The sequence below is a fragment of the Pongo abelii genome, chromosome 23, assembly GCF_028885655.2.
Source record: "Pongo abelii isolate AG06213 chromosome 23, NHGRI_mPonAbe1-v2.0_pri, whole genome shotgun sequence".
Taxonomy (NCBI): domain Eukaryota; kingdom Metazoa; phylum Chordata; class Mammalia; order Primates; family Hominidae; genus Pongo; species Pongo abelii.
The window spans coordinates 47,286,417-47,302,421 of record NC_085929.1 but is presented as its reverse complement, the minus strand read 5'-3'; the positions used below and the strand labels follow the sequence as shown (position 1 = coordinate 47,302,421).

Here is a 16,005-nt window from a genome sequence, read left to right as displayed (position 1 = left end):
AGCCTCCCAAAGTGCTAAGATAACAGGCATGAGCCATCGCACCTAGGCACAGCTTATTTCTTTTTTTTCTTTTTTCTTTTTTTTTTTTTTTTTTTGAGATGGAGTCTTCCGTCTTCCTCTGTCACCCAGGCCAGAGTGCAGTGGCGCGATCTTGGCTCACTGCAAGCTCCACCTCCTGGGTTCACGCCATTCTCCTGCCTCAGCCTCCCGAGTAGATGGGACTACAGGCGCCTGCCACCACACCTGGTTAATTTTTTGTATTTTTAGTAGAGATGGGGTTTCACCGTGTTAGCCAGGATGGTCTCGATCTCCTTACCTCGCGATCTGCCCGCCTCGGCCTCCCAAAGTGCTGGGATTACAGACGTGAGCCACCGTGCCCAGCCACACAGCTTCTTATTTCTGTTTGTATTCAGGTTTAAGATTTGCTTTATTTCCATTTTTCCGATTTTATTTTTTGAGTATGTAAAACATTTAAATGTTCGAAGAGTTACACCTGAGTTAAAAGGTATACCCAGAGAATTCTCAGTTTTCGTTGCTGTCTCTTCTGCCCCATTCTCACCTACTCTCACCAACCTTTAGTTTCTGGTTTACTTGTTCTGTGTTTTTCGTAAAGCCCGTACACATGTATTATTTTCTCTTTTGTCTTACATAGAAGGTAGCTAAAAGCTAACACATTATGTTAGTCCTGGTTTGGGTGAGTTGAAAGTTACTGCTCTACATACTTCTTAGAAAATTACGATATTCTGAATTAAGAAAGATTTTGTTTGTTTTTTAGCTTTTAGTAGAAAAGCAGCTTTAAATAGAGGAAATTTAAATGTTTTCAGGTTTTTATAGTTAACTAAAGTGGGATATAGTAATTGAATTGGTTGGTGAAAGTTTATAGTTAATATTTAACTGAAGCCTGTTTTAGAACAATCCTTTTTTGTAAGGAGGAAAGATATCATGCCACATAAGTGAATATGTATAAAAGGCTTCTAAAATGAGTGTGAATCTGTTTCAGACTTCTAGGCCACTGGGAAGAAGCAGCCCATGATCTTGCCCTTGCCTGTAAATTGGATTATGATGAAGATGCTAGTGCAATGCTGAAAGAAGTTCAACCTAAGGTATGTCAAAGTAGAGAAAGGGAAAGTCATTAGTTAAATACTCCCTCGCTGTAGTGCTTAGCCCCCGACAGCCATAATTCATCTGAAAAACAGGCAAAGAATCAAACCATTGGAAGATATAACCTGTAATTGCTGAAGTTTGTGCTCAACTCTGGAGATCTCATTAGGTTTTCATGCTTTCATTTCTCATGCATTATTAGAGCAAACTCTGTTACTTTGTTTGGAAGCCTGCAGTGGAATTATAACCAGAAAATTAGAAAAGGGGGTATCAGGTTTACAACAAGGAAACAAATAGAAAATCTGTAATTAGCATTACCCAAGATTGAATCTGATGTGTTCTTATATATCATAGGTGTGTACAACCACTTTATAAAGCAAGAAGGCCTTGTGGAAGTTAAGAAGTTTCAGTCTTTCTGGCCGGGCGCGGTGGCTCATGCCTGTAATCCCAGCACTTTGGGAGGCCGAGGCAGGTGGATCACGAGGTCAGGAGTTCAAGACCAGCCTGGCCAACATAGCGAAACCCTGTCTCTACTAAAAATACAAAAAATTAGCCAGGTGTGGTGGCATGCACTTAGGTAGTCCCAGCTACTCGGGAGGCTGAGGCAGGAGAATCACTTGAACCTGGGAGGTGGAAGGTTGCAGTGAGCCAAGATCACGCCACAGCACTCCAGCCTGGGTGACAGAGCGAGGCTGTCGTAATAAAACAAAGAAGTTTCAATTTTTTAAAAATAATAATATTGAATCCCAAAAGTAGAACATCGCAGCTTTTAAGGATGATTTTTCTCTAAAATTGTTGGTTAAAATAATTTTAATGTGTTTACATGGTAAATCCTTCATTTTGTGGGAAGTTCAGCTGTAAAGAATTTACTCTCAGAGATTTTAAGATAGTGGAAATTGTATTGAATTTAATTATTTACTGCCAGAGAGTTCATTTGGTTTTCTGTTTTCTTCTTAAAATAGGGCAAAGTTGTAACTTTGTCAGCAAAGTGTAAACAAGCTAAAGTGACAGTTGAATATGAATCTCTTAAATGTATTTTATTCTCTGAGGAAATAATAGATCCAGAGCATTTATTTGATACTACTTACTAGTGTCTGGTACACATATTTACATTTTTCCCTCTTAATCCCTATAGCAATTTGATAATACTAAATATTTCTTCCTCTCCTATTTTATGGATACAGAAACTTAAATATACTGTGGCATATACTTGGGGTATGTGTTCCCAGTCTCTGCCGTCCCACGGCAGACATCCGTAATAATACTCTTCCTACTGAATTCAGCTGTCCTTCTGAAACATAAACACTGTGTATTTGATAGAAACTAGCAGGCAAGAATTGTCATGCACTTAGAAACCTATTTGTTAATCTTTGAGCTTAATTTTTGAGATTATAACATTTCTAACTTCAAACCCCAGGCCTCTTTACTCTGTTTTACAGTGCCTCATGCAGTTGAGGTTGGTTTTTTTAAAGGCTTAGCTTGTGTTAGGTCTTTTTCTACAAGACAAGTCTGTCATTTTTCTGAACTGTATGTTGAATTAAACATCTCTCCACAAAGAATATTTGTGTTGATGTTATTCAGCTTTTGGAGCAAGCTTATTTTGCTATGGCTCTTTTTTCTAGGCACAGAAAATTGCAGAACATCGGAGAAAGTATGAGCGAAAACGTGAAGAGCGAGAGATCAAAGAAAGAATAGAACGAGTTAAGAAGGCTCGAGAAGAGCATGAGAGAGCACAGAGGGTAAATTCCCTGTAGCTAAGCCATGAAAGGGAAATACAGCAAATTCTATAGAGGCTTTAGGACACTAAAATTCTCATTCCTGGCTCTTTTATTTAATGCTGGCTACAGTTCTATAGAGTAATGATACTACTTATAAGGAGTCTCCTTTCACTGTGTCTAATTTTGGGGACATTTTTAGTCTTAAATTATTCAGTGAGCTTTTATTTCACCATTTTATATTCTTGTTTGTGTTTTTATAAAATCAGGAGTTTTTCCAGGTCAAGTAATTGAAATGTGACAGTATTATTGTTTGATCTTTTGAGGATGCTTGGCCAGATTAATTAAATGTATGATTCCTCCTCTCTTCCAGCAGTGGATGTGTTGCTATTTAAAATTGATTCTAGCAGGGCAAGGTGGCAAGTGCCTATAGTCCCAGCTCTTTGGGAGGCTGCGGTGGGAGGTTCACTTGAGCCCAGGAGTTCAAGACTAGCCTGGGCAACATAGTGTGATGCTATCTCTTTAAAAAATAACAATAATTCACCTACTTATTTCTAACATTGTTGAATGAAAGAACATGAAAGAACCTAAGGCTGTATTATATAATATGTTACATTCTAATTTTTTGTCCATTTAATGTTAAGCATCATACTTGATTTTAAGGTTATAGTTTATAATCTTTAAAAGTAATTTATCTCCTTGATATTTAAAAGCAATATATCTCCTCGATAATTTTAAACCTACATATGAGGGATATTTATTTTTTGTTCATTTTCTCTTTTAAAAAGCAGCAAAAACAAATCAATAAATCTACATTTGTATTACGTAGGGAGAGCAATGTAAAAGATGTACCTAGGAAACAAAAGTCATGGTAGTCTTGGTAATCTAGCCATGTCCTTCCCTATGGGTGTTTTAAAACCAGGTTGAATTTAGAGTTTTCATATTAGTACTGTAAATTGTTTTCCAGGTTTGCTTGTTTGCAGAGTAGAAGTAAAACACTTTACTTGAAATTATTACCGAGAATAATGCCCACTGAGAATCCAGTTGGAAAAAATGTTTGAAGGGGGTATGGAGTATATCCTTTAGTTCAGTACTGCCATCTACTAGGTTATTTTACAGTTTTTTCATGGTCTTGCTTGGACAGGTTGCGGGGACAGCAATTCTTCTTCTATTATATAATTTATTTCCTTTTGTATTAAAGGAGGAAGAAGCCAGACGACAGTCAGGAGCTCAGTATGGCTCTTTTCCAGGTATGTTTAAAGAAAAGTTAAAACTGTTTTGTTCTATTATACAGTGATATTTTAATATAATACTTAATATTTATTATAAAGTGATATGCTGATTTTGTTTTCTTATACAGTGATATTCATGAAGAACCTAGGTAAAAGAAATGATGGAATTATTAGACATAAAAATGATGTTTTTTGTCCAGTGTAAAAATAGCATATTTTTCTTTCAAATGTGATCAGAAATTGCTAGTGAGGCAAATCTTTGAATAACAGACGACAGGACTAACATGGAGATAGAAGAGACGGAAAAGGCACGTAGAAGATTTATTGAGTACTTCCTGATTACGACAGTGTGGAATTTGTATAAAGACCAGCACAAGACTTAATTTTTTGTTTTTTAAACAACTGTCTCCAGTTGTTTAATGGTAACTAGCTTTCTCTTAAGGAAAGTTTTTAGAGGCTACATATGCTTATATGTCATTGGTTAGAACTTATGTCATTGGTTATATGTCATTGGTTAGCGTCATGATCTGACGCTAGAAAATCTAGCCTTTATTCTGAAAGAGTATGTGCACAACAGAAAACAGAACAAATATTGAGGATGACCTGCTGTTTGAAGAAAAAGCAAGAAATTAAATTTAGCTCATAGTTTACTTCCTATTTAAAATATAAATAATCTTATTGTCAGATACCTTTGTTTTAGAAAGTGATTGCTAATGTTGGGCTAGTACTAGAGATAATTTTCTGTTATGTACATTTTATTTAGATTTGACAAGCTTTGGGTCAGTAATTTTGTAGCATTGGGATAAGTAGGGGCAGCAAGAGAAGCTAGAAGTTTGTTTTATGGTCCCCTTAGATTTCTTCATCTGTGATTGTTAGTTATTAATGGCCATATTTTAATTAACTGTTGAAGCAGGTAGAAATGACTTTATCATGTGTTTCCTTCTTTAAAATGGCTTTACTTACAGTGACCCTTTGTCGAATACATTAATGTTATCTTTCTCTATATTATTATGTTTTTTTGAGACGGAGTCTCGCTCTGTCGCCCAGACTGGAGTGCAGTGGTGCGATCTTGGCTCACTGCAAGCTCTGCCTACCGGGTTTACGCCATTCTCCTGCCTCAGCCTCCTGAGTAGCTGGGACTACAGGCACCCGCCACCACGCCTGGCTAATTTTTTTTTTTGTATTTTTAGTAGAGACGGGGTTTCACCGTGTTAGCCAGGATGGTCTCGATCTCCTGACCTCATGATCCGCCTGCCTTGGCCTCCCAAAGTGCTGGGATTACAGGCTTGAGCCACCGCGCCCAGCCATCTTTCTCTATATTATTAATTGTAATTTTAGAATATATCCAGTAGACATACAGGTTTATGATATTGAAGAACAGAGTAGATTATTTAGGTTTATAATCTAACAAATTATACTGGGAGAATAAAATCCTTTTTGCTAGAGCATTATTTTCTGTAAAGAAGCACCAGGAATTCTTGTTAAAAATCCAGGTTTCCAGTTACACTTTCAGAGAATTTTTATTTTATTTGAAATGGAAATGAAAAATCAATAGATAAACAAGCCTTTTAAGGTAGTCCTTAACTGAAGGAAGATCTGTGCTAGATGAGTATAGTTGAAACAAAAACCTAAACTAAACTCATGAATTAATTTTAAATTGAAACAGACAAATATTCAAGAATGGAGAGTTGAAAGATGATCAAAATGACTAGCTTTATAATCTAAGGAACTGTTAGATGACTCTTTGTTTTTAAGGTGAGATTAGTCTTTTTTAACAGTGTTATTACTAGAAAAAAGTTGCTGAGCACGGTGGCTCACACTGGTAATCCCAGCACTTTGGGAGGTTGAGGCAGGCAGGTCACCTGGGGTCAGGAGTTGGAAAGCGGCCTGGCCAACGTGATGAAACCCTGTCTCTACTAAAAATATAAAAAGTAGGCATGGTGGTGCGTGCCTGTAGTCTCAGCTACTCAGAAGGTTGAGGCAGGAGAATTGCTTAAACCCGGGAGGCAGAGGTTGCAGTCAGCCAAGATGGCACCACTGCACTCTAGCCTGGGCAACAGAGCAAGACTCTGTCTCAAACAAAAATAAAAAACAGTGTTATTACTAGAAAAAAGTTAATCCAGGAGGTAACAAAGTCTGATTTACAGCCTTGTTTTTAAAGAGATAATTAGAAGCTATAACTTGTGTCTTGTTGCAGTCTGGTTAGAATTTTCAGACTCTTCAGACTACTTTGTGCTTAGTGGCACCCTTATTCTTTGAACCTTTACTTTTTGTGGATGAATTACTGTGTCGGAATATTTGGGAGTATGATTAGTGTCTATTCATTTTTTATTACAGGTGGCTTTCCTGGGGGAATGCCTGGTAATTTGCCCGGAGGAATGCCTGGAATGGGAGGGGGCATGCCTGGAATGGCCGGAATGCCTGGACTCAATGAAATTCTTAGTGATCCAGAGGTTCTTGCAGCCATGCAGGTAAGACTTGGAAGAAAAACTATGGACTTTGTATCATTAAGGCAATTCTTTCATAATTCTGTGTGGAGACAAAGGTTACTCTCGTAGCTATTTTTTATTTATCACAGTTACCAAATAGCTAATTATGCAGGAATGACATTTATTTTCTTTATGCAGAGTGAATAACTTAAATTTTTAAAACTAAGAAATACTTAGTAACAATTGGCAATTATATCCAGTTGTCCTTTTGTTTGTATCAAAATTGTGCTTTTTTCATCATACAGTTCAAATGACATAATTCAGCTTGATTTTGATACTTCAAGCACTCGTCTAAACCCCATTTAACTTAACTATCACCAAATTACAGGTCTAAATAAGAGATGGAATTTAGGATAATAAACTTATTGACCCAGTAGGACACTTTTTAAATACTAACGAACCCTTTCTTTTCAGGATCCAGAAGTTATGGTGGCTTTCCAGGATGTGGCTCAGAACCCAGCAAATATGTCAAAATACCAGAGCAACCCAAAGGTTATGAATCTCATCAGTAAATTGTCAGCCAAATTTGGAGGTCAAGCGTAATGCCCTTCTGATAAATAAAGCCCTTGCTGAAGGAAAAGCAACCTAGATCACCTTATGGATGTCGCAATAATACAAACCAGTGTACCTCTGACCTTCTCATCAAGAGAGCTGGGGTGCTTTGAAGATAATCCCTACCCCTCTCCCCCAAATGCAGCTGAAGCATTTTACAGTGGTTTGCCATTAGGGTATTCATTCAGATAATGTTTTCCTACTAGGAATTACAAACTTTAAACACTTTTTAAATCTTCAAAATATTTAAAACAAATTTAAAGGGTCTGTTAATTCTTATATTTTTCTTTACTAATCATTTTGGATTTTTTTTCTTTGAATTATTGGGCAGGGAATATACTTATGTATGGAAGATTACTGCTCTGAGTGAAATAAAAGTTATTAGTGTGAGGCAAACATAACTCATTTGAGGATAAAGTTTGTGTTGGATATGTGGTTCCTGATGCATTTTGACTTGTCTTTTTAAATGCTTTTTTTCTTTAAAGATTTATTTCAATAAAACTAATTGGGACCACCCGTATTTCAGTAGGACCTGGGTAGGGATTGGAAGTACTTTGCAGGGCAGCAGCAATCTTGCTGTGTTTGATATAACATGCATCCTTGGGCAGGTTGCCCTTAAATCTTACACTGTGGTGAAGGGATGATTTTTTTTTGTAATGCTGCAGTAGAGTTGGAGTACTTAGTTCTCTTGTTGTCCAGTATATCTAATAAGTGTTTCATATTATTTCCACGTAAGGGAAATAAGGTAGTACTTTTCTTTTTATATTTCTATGCTTAAAATTCTCTTTCCTAGTGAAAAATTGCCCAACTCTGTGTTTGCTTTCTGCTTGCTACATTTGTCTCCCTTACTTTTCTTGGGCTAAAGACAGGCTTCTTCCACCAGCATCATCACTGCTATTATCATTAACAGCATAATTATACAAGCATATTTAATGCTGAGTTTAATTTAATATGTAATACATATGGTAATTGTAGGGTAATACCCACAACAACTGTAGTTTCTTACTTGGCCAAGAGAATGCTTATTTAAGTGTTAGACTTCCATTCTGGCAAAATCTTGCCGTATTAGAAGACATTGGAAAGAGGGATTCCCTTTGGTGTTTGGTCTTCTACTTAGAAAATACCTATTGCAGTTAGTTTATCTTGTAGTATTCATCTTTGTATTCTGAAGATAAGGTTTGAATTAAATTGATATACACAGAGGGGAACCAATTTTTTTTTATCCAGTGTGAATTATAAATGAGATAATCCACAGTTATTCATTGTGGAGTTGTTGAGACTATGAAAGACTCATTGTCTTTGTATTCAGCTCTTAAATAGTGTAACCATATCTCCACCTCTGCTTGCTTTCTTTCCCTCCCCTCCAATGATAAAGAAAATGATAAATTTTCTGTTGTGCCTTCAATTCTTATTTTAAATAAGACTAAGTATAGGCATTGTACCTGACATTGCTACGTTTCTACCAATGTTTCAATTTAAAGTGCTAGTGTTTAAAAACATTTTCAAGGGATAAGACCTTCCGTACTTTGCTTATTTGAAGAATCAGTGGTAGGAGCAGTGAAGTAAATTCTATGGAGTACATTTCTAAAATAGCACATTTCTGAAATCATAAGTTTATTCAGGTTCTAACCCTTTGCTGTACACAAGCAGACAGAAGTGCATCTGTTACATAAATGAGAAAAAGCTATTATGCTGATGGAGCATGCTTTTTAAATCCTTTAAAAACACTCACCATATAAACTTGCATTTGAGCTTGTGTGTTCTTTTTGTTAATGTGTAGAGTTCTCCTTTCTCAAAATTGCCAGTGTGTACTTGGCTTAACTCAAGAATAGTTTCTTCTGGATTCTTTATTTGATTTATTTAACCTAATTATATTCTAATATTGCAAATATTACCATAAGTGGGTAAAAGTAAAATTCCTCTTCTGAAAATGTGTCCTGTGCTTTTAGATTTTTTAAATTCCATAATATACATTCTTAATTTTCAACTCAATATTCTGAACTAGAAATGTTTTCTTGTACTAATGATGCTATCAGAAGGAAGTTTTTTCTGCTTAAAAATATAGTTACATTTCTAGCTGTCTTTAAAATATGGTTTCAAACTAGATATTGGGCAGATGCAGTGGCTCACGCCTGTAATACCAACACTTTTGGGAGGCTGAGGTGGGCAGATCATCTGAGGTCAGGAGTTCAAGACCAGCCTGGCCAACATGGCGAAATCCCGTCTCTACTAAAAATACAAAAATTAGCCAGGCATGGTGTGGGGCACCTGTAATTCCAGCTACTCGGGAGGCTGTCAGGAGAATCAGTTGAACTTGGGAGGCAGAGGTTGCAGTGAGCTGAGATCGCGAAACGCAGTCTCAAAAAACAAAAACTAGATATTGATCCCCCACCCCCACCCCCTACTTTTTGTAACATATGTTCTATTTTATGTTTCTGGTACTCATGTTAAGTTATTTACTAGGTATATTAGGCTGCAGACTATTAAGTGCTGCAAACAAGAACCCCTAAAAAACATGTACTTTATTTTGGGTAGCTGTTCAGAGGCAGGCATTCTGCCATACTTAGAAGGTAGCTTCCATTTCTAGTCCAAAGTTCCTTGCTCTGGTGCTCATTCTCCAATTGAGGAAATAGGAGAAGGGGGGTCTGGGAAACATGCTGAGATACTGAAGCTAATATATGATGTTAACATTTTATTACTTCTAATATCCCATTGGTTAGTTTGTGTGTTGAGGCTATGTTTAGCTGCAGGGAAAGCCAGTTTGTCTTCCATAACTGTGTGGTCACGTGCTCAAGAAAAAACTTAGAGTAGAAACAGGAAAGACGACTTGGGGTGACACCTAGCAGTGTACCATACTAGGAAATACTAGTTTGATAAGATAAAGGAGAAACAATTTCATTTTAGAGATTTGCTAATGACTAAAATTAATGCACCTGAGTAGGCACAGATAAGTAGTGTTTGTGCCAAGCCCTGTTATAATCAGTTTGCAAGTATTGGATCAATTCTGATAATGACCATAAGGGTAGATACTGTTAGCACCACTTTACAATTTTATAGATAAGGAAACTGAAGCACTTAATAAGTAAATTGCCCAGGATAACACAGCTGATTATTTGTAAAGCTGAGATTCTTGAATACAGAGGTTTGTGGCTTCAGAGGGTTTCTCCCAGACTCTGTACTGTGCTGCCTCTGTGTACAAGGTTGATTCTTGCAGAATTGTTTAAGGAACTGAAAACAACTAAAATGTACATTTGAATAAGGTTGGTTAAGTAAGGAGTGTCACACACTTGATGTGCTGATGTGTACATCCAGGGGGTTTCTTCCTAATAGTAAGGGACACGGCATAATTGAAGTGCATGATAAGCCCCCAAATAAGGGCAAGAATAAGTAAAAAAATTATAGTGCAGTAATTATAAAAAGTTCAATATGTACCAGTATTTACAACCAGTATATAATGTACTTAATAGAGCTCATACAGTTGAGGGAGGAAAATGTCCTAAAGTAAATAGGCAACAAAAGTGAATAACTGTTGAGCTTTAAAAAGCAAATTTAAATAGTATGTCTGTCAAGTTGGCAATTTTTCAGTGAGACCTTTTGTATAGTGCTGGTGGAAGTGTAAGTTTATGGTTTTCTATAAAGTTGTTTAGCAATAAACTAAAAACTTTGACGTTCGGTGAAATCCTGATTTTAAAATTACGGCTCTAAGAAGCCAGGAGGTAAGTAGAACTAATGTAAATGTCTGTGGTGCTCTGAAAATCTAGGCATCTAATACATAATTAAGTAGTTTACTCACACAGATCACTGGGACATTTTTAGATTGCAGGGTAAGTAACCTGACCATACTTAAGCCAGTGTAAAAGTAACATACACGAAATGGCAAGTACTAGCTAGGTTCCTTTAATTCTTATAGCATGGGTGTATATAGAATGACCCTAAATTTTTTATATACTTTATGTAGTGTCAAGGGGTATGATGCTTATATAATTCAAAGGACCCTCTTTAAGGAAAAGAATGTAATTATGAACACTAAATTGGACACACAAGTGGATATTTGTTTAGAACGAAAAAAGCAGCCAAAAATTACAATCCTTAGGTTTTTTGAAACAATCTTTCTCTGTTGCCCACAGTGGAGTGCAGTGATGCAATCGCAGCTCACTACAGCCTTGACCTGGGCTCAAGCAATCCTCCCACCTCAGTCTCCCAAGTAGATGGGACTGCAGGCATGCACCACCATGCCCATCTGTTTGTCTTTAACAGCAATGAGGTCTTACTTTGTTGTCCAGGCTGGTCTGGAACTCCTGGTTTCAAATAATCCTCCTGACTCAGCCTCCCAAAGTGCTGGGATTACAGATGTGAGCCACTGTGCTCAACTAAATTATAATTTTTAAGAATTATGTCTCAGCCGGGCATGGTGTCTCATGCCTGTAATCCCAACACTTTGGGAGGCCAAGGGGGTGGCGGATAACTTGAGGTCAGGAGTTCGAGACCAGCCTGGCCAACATGGTGAAACCCTGTCCCTACAAAGTACAAAAATTAGCCAGGCGTGGTGGTGCATGCTTATATAGTTCCAGCTACTCGGGAGGCTGAGGAAGGAGAATTGCTTGAACCTGGGAGGCAGAGGTTGCAGTGAGCTGAAGTTGTGCCATTACACTTCAGCATGGGTGATGAGCAAAACTCTGTCTCAAAAAATATATAAATATGTGTCTCGAACATCACAACCTCATAGTTCCATTTAATAACTGATGTAGCTATGCAGTGTCTACGTTTTTCAGTGCATACTGATTATATGAAAATGACTGGCTGGGTGCAGTGGCTCATACCTGTAATTCCAGCACTTTGGGAGGCCGAGGTGCGTGGATCACCTGAGGTCAGGAGTTCGAGATCAGCCTGGCCAACATGGTGAAGCCCTGTCTCCACTAAAAATACAAAAATAAGCCAGGTTTGGGGGCGTGCACCTGTAGTCCCCAGCTACTTGGGAGGCTGAGGCAGGAGAATCACTTGAACCCGGGAGATGGAGGCTAAAGTGAGTCAAGATCGTGTCACTGCACTCCAGTCTAGGCGACAGAGCGATACTCCGTCTCAAAAAAAAAAAAAAGTGACTGTACTGTTTTCAGTATGTCAGTCTTTAGTTGATCAGGCTGGGCGCCTTGGCTCACGCCTGTAATCCCAGCACTTTGGGAGGCTGAGGTGGGCGGATCACGAAGTCAAGAGATTGAGACCATCCTGACCAACATGATGAAACTCCCGTCTCTACTAAAAATACAAAAATTAGATGGGCGTGGTAGCGCATGCTTGTAATCCCAGCTACTCGAGAGGCTGAGGTAGGAGAATCAATTGAACGTGGGAGGCGGAGGTTGCAGTGAGCCAAGCCTGGGCCACAAGAGTGAAACTCCCTCTCAAAAAAAAAAAGTTGCAAGGCCCGGTACAGTGGCTCATGCCTGTAACACTAGCACTTTGGGTGCCTGAGGCAGGTGGATCACTTGAGCCCAGGAGTACAAGACCAGCCTGGACAATGCAGAGAAACGCTGTCTCAGGTTTAAAAAAAAAAAGCTGATCAAAATGTTTTTGGTATCTAAGATAGAAAAACGTCAAAACAAAGTAGTAACAATGTTTTCATAACTATGGTGCATAATCCAGTATATTCTTGACAGCAAGCTCCCAATTTGATAAGGAGTCAATGAGAACTGAGTTCTCAAGTTTTACAGCCAACTAGTTTCTGTCTACGTTCCCGTGCCAAAATCTTTTTTTTTTTTTTTTTAAGGAGTCTCACTCCGTCCCAGGCTAGAGTGCAGTGGTGCAATCTTGGCTCACTGCAACCTTTGCTTCCTGGGTTCAAGTGATTCTCCTGCCTCAGCCTCCCTAGTAGCTGCAGTTTCTACATTGTAATTTCTACAAGGCACGTACCACCATGTCCGGCTAATTTTTTCTATTTTTAATAGAGACAGGGTTTTGCCGTATGGGTCAGGCTTGTCTCAAACTCTGACCTCAAGTGATCTGCCCGCCACGGCCTCCCAAAGTGCTAGGATTACAGGCCTGAGCAGCTGCACCCAGCCCAAAATCACCTACGCTTCACTTTTGGTCCTGCACTTTCACGTCATGATTCTATGGCGTGATGGGAATGTTCCTGGAAGCAGTATCTTCTGCAAATTTTGTGAAAACGGCCAAGTTAAACTTTGTTAGGACCCTCTCCCAGGGATTAAGTGTGATGTTGGGCATAAAACACTTAAGCCTGGCACGTAGTCAGCACTCAGGAGTTATCACGAGGATATTCTAAAAGGAAACATGGTAGAGACAAGTGGTGATGGTATCTCAGGAAAGAATCCCTGAGTCCCTGAGGAGCATCCTGAAGCAGAATCTGACAGTATGGCAGGTTAAAGCTGAATGTGGTTTCTTTAGTTCTGTGTAATTTTGTTAGTCACTTTGCAACATGGAAAAAAAATTTTTTCCTTCAGTATTTTATGAAGTACTGCTACATAAATTGGCTTTCGTAATCCTCACAGCAGATGGGGATTGTTGGTACTAGTACATTGTCATTTCACAAAGGAGGAAACCCAAGAGGTTAAATGACTTCCATAGTTGCCAACTAGGGGGAGGCTCCCACTCGCGTCTTGTATTTTGGGCTCCTGATGCTCAACATCTCTTCCCACCACACTCAAGGGTTTTTCGGAAGAAGTTTCCAAATCCACAATTGAATTTTTTTCGTCTTGGCCAGAATGTGACTTTCAGAATAGAAAAGAGCTCAGGCGCAGAGAAACAGGGAGACTGGAGTCTCATTGAGTTTCCCCATCTTTGTCACCAGAGTAAAAGAAGGCCATTAAGACTTCTGAGATGGAGGAACTGGTCAGGGCCCTGGAACGCCAGAGAACGTCGTGGGAACCGGGAGCCGGGTACCTGGTCTCAGGCCGCCTTGCGCCTTGGAGCCCAGCCCCCGCGAACACCTCACTGTCCCGCCCCGCGCCCAGAGGGGCCAATCAGCGCTCAGGGGCGTTCTCAGGCCCCCCCCCTTTCCCGCCCCGCGACCCGGAAGTGGTTCTAGGGCAGGCGGGCGGGTTTGAGAGGGTGGGGATTGCGACTCTCACGCCCTGAGCTCCGGTGCTCCTTTCGTAAACTCCACTGGCCGCGGCATCTGTGGGAAAAGTGTGGCTGGTCTTCGAGGAGCCGCACCAATGGCTTCCGTGCTGTCCTACGAAAGCCTGGTCCACGCCGTGGCCGGAGCCGTGGTGAGACGGGGTCTTCACGCCCGGGCCGCAACGGGTTGTAAGGCTTCTCAGGGGCCAGTCCTGGGATATGCCTGAGGGATGGGTCTGAGAGGGAGGTAGTGTGGGTTGGGGTCCACTGTCATGACTGTGGGGCAAAGAGGAATGGGCCATTGGCGGAAAGTTGTTGGAGGAATTCGAGGTAAGGGCCGAGACTCCGCCACCTCCTGGTCTCCTAGAGACTGTGGGGTAGAGAGCCGTGGTCACACGTGCCCACTCAGGGTCCGCATCTTTGCCTTGGGAAGTTTAAGGTCAGTCCACCACCGCACACTCAAACACTTCGCTTCAGTGGCCCGGAGGAGAACGTAGGTGTGAAGCCGTGTTGCATAGTCACATGCTTCCCTACAGCCTGTCTTCAAGCTTGCCGCGGGCAAGTGGCAATACCTAGTAGGATAGCTCTGGGCACCATTATTGGCAGGAGAAGATAGTTCTTTTTTTTTTTTTCCGAACAGAGTCTTGCTCTGTTGCCCAGGCTGGAGTGTAGTGGCGCGATCATGACTCACTGCAGCCTCGATCTCCCGGGCTCCAGCGATCCGCCCACCTCAGCCTCCTGAGTAGCTGGGACTGCAGGTGTGAGCCACCACACCCGGCTACATTTTTTTAAAAAAATGTTTTGGGTCTGGCAATGTTTCCCAGGCTGGTCTCGAATTCCTGGCCTCAAACGATCCTCTCGCTTTGGCGTCCCAAAGTGCTGGCATGAGCCACTGTGCCTGGCTTTTTTTTCTTTCTTTCTAAATCAAGATCTGGGTTCCTGTCTACCACGAGTTTGGTTTGTTATGAGGTATACGCTTGATTCTTGGGCTTCTGATGTTTAGGTTCCACTTGACACTTCCCCTCTCCCCTCTTTTCCCTAAAACTTTCAACTTTTGGCTTGGGTGACTCCTCTTGTGGTTCTTTTATCTCTCTGCCTTTTCTCATATTCTTCACCAGTTGTTAGCACACACCTTTAGCTGTTAAAATCACTGTGACTTCAGAGGAACATCACTGAATCCTCTGTTTAGCCTCCAGAAACTTCACTGAGAGCTCACCTTCTGTGTAGACTAATCTGGATTTAACCCTAACTCCATCATTTGTTAGCTAGATGCCCTGTAAACCTCATTCCTAATCTGTAAAGTGGAGGAAGTGATACCTACCTCATAGAGTTTAGAGAATTAAGTGACACAGCATTTCATGAAAATGCCTAATTCAGGAAGCCTGGTTCGTTCAGTTCAGCCAGAAGAGCCTTTCAGCCAGTATGAAGGCCGAGATGGACGCTTGCGTGACTTGCTTTAAGATGGGCATAGAGGCCTGTGTTTCCGGAGTGGAGGGAATAAAGAGGCAAATAGGTTTCAGGGGACCAAATTGTGTGAGACTTTCACTCTGGCTAGCTGTTGAACTTGCTGATTTACCTTTAAACGTGATCACCCTGGCTGCTGTGTTGAGAATAGAATGTAAGGGAACAAGGGATAATTAATTATTAGGCGAGAGATGATGGTGACTTGGATCAGGGTGGTAGCAGACATGGTAGAAGTGATCATTGACCTGGAATATATTAATAAAATGAGGGTTGGTTGACTCCAAGAGTTTTTGGCTTCAGTAACTGGAGGGATGGTGTTATTTACTGGGATGGCAGAGGCTGTGAAGGAGAAGGTTTTGGGGGAAATGATAAATTTGGCTTTGG

General features: G+C 40.2%; 2 protein-coding genes across 2 annotated transcripts in view; both read left to right on the top strand.

The window, feature by feature from the left end:
• The window catches only part of ST13 (ST13 Hsp70 interacting protein), a 31,485-nt gene extending 23,005 nt beyond the window's left edge, over positions 1 to 8,480 (top strand). Inside the window, 5 exon segments of the mRNA NM_001133649.1 lie at positions 1,001 to 1,103; positions 2,724 to 2,840; positions 4,018 to 4,066; positions 6,386 to 6,519; positions 6,952 to 8,480. Coding sequence (NP_001127121.1) covers positions 1,001 to 1,103; positions 2,724 to 2,840; positions 4,018 to 4,066; positions 6,386 to 6,519; positions 6,952 to 7,080 — 532 coding nt within the window. The 3' untranslated portion in view covers positions 7,081 to 8,480.
• Positions 8,481 to 13,539: 5,059 nt separating this feature from the next.
• Positions 13,540 to 16,005, top strand: part of SLC25A17 (solute carrier family 25 member 17) — a 53,539-nt gene continuing 51,073 nt past the window's right edge. The window contains exon 1 of the mRNA XM_002831176.6: positions 13,540 to 14,309. Within this exon, the coding sequence (XP_002831222.1) occupies positions 14,256 to 14,309 (54 nt within the window). The 5' untranslated portion in view covers positions 13,540 to 14,255. The remainder of the gene's footprint in view (positions 14,310 to 16,005) is intronic.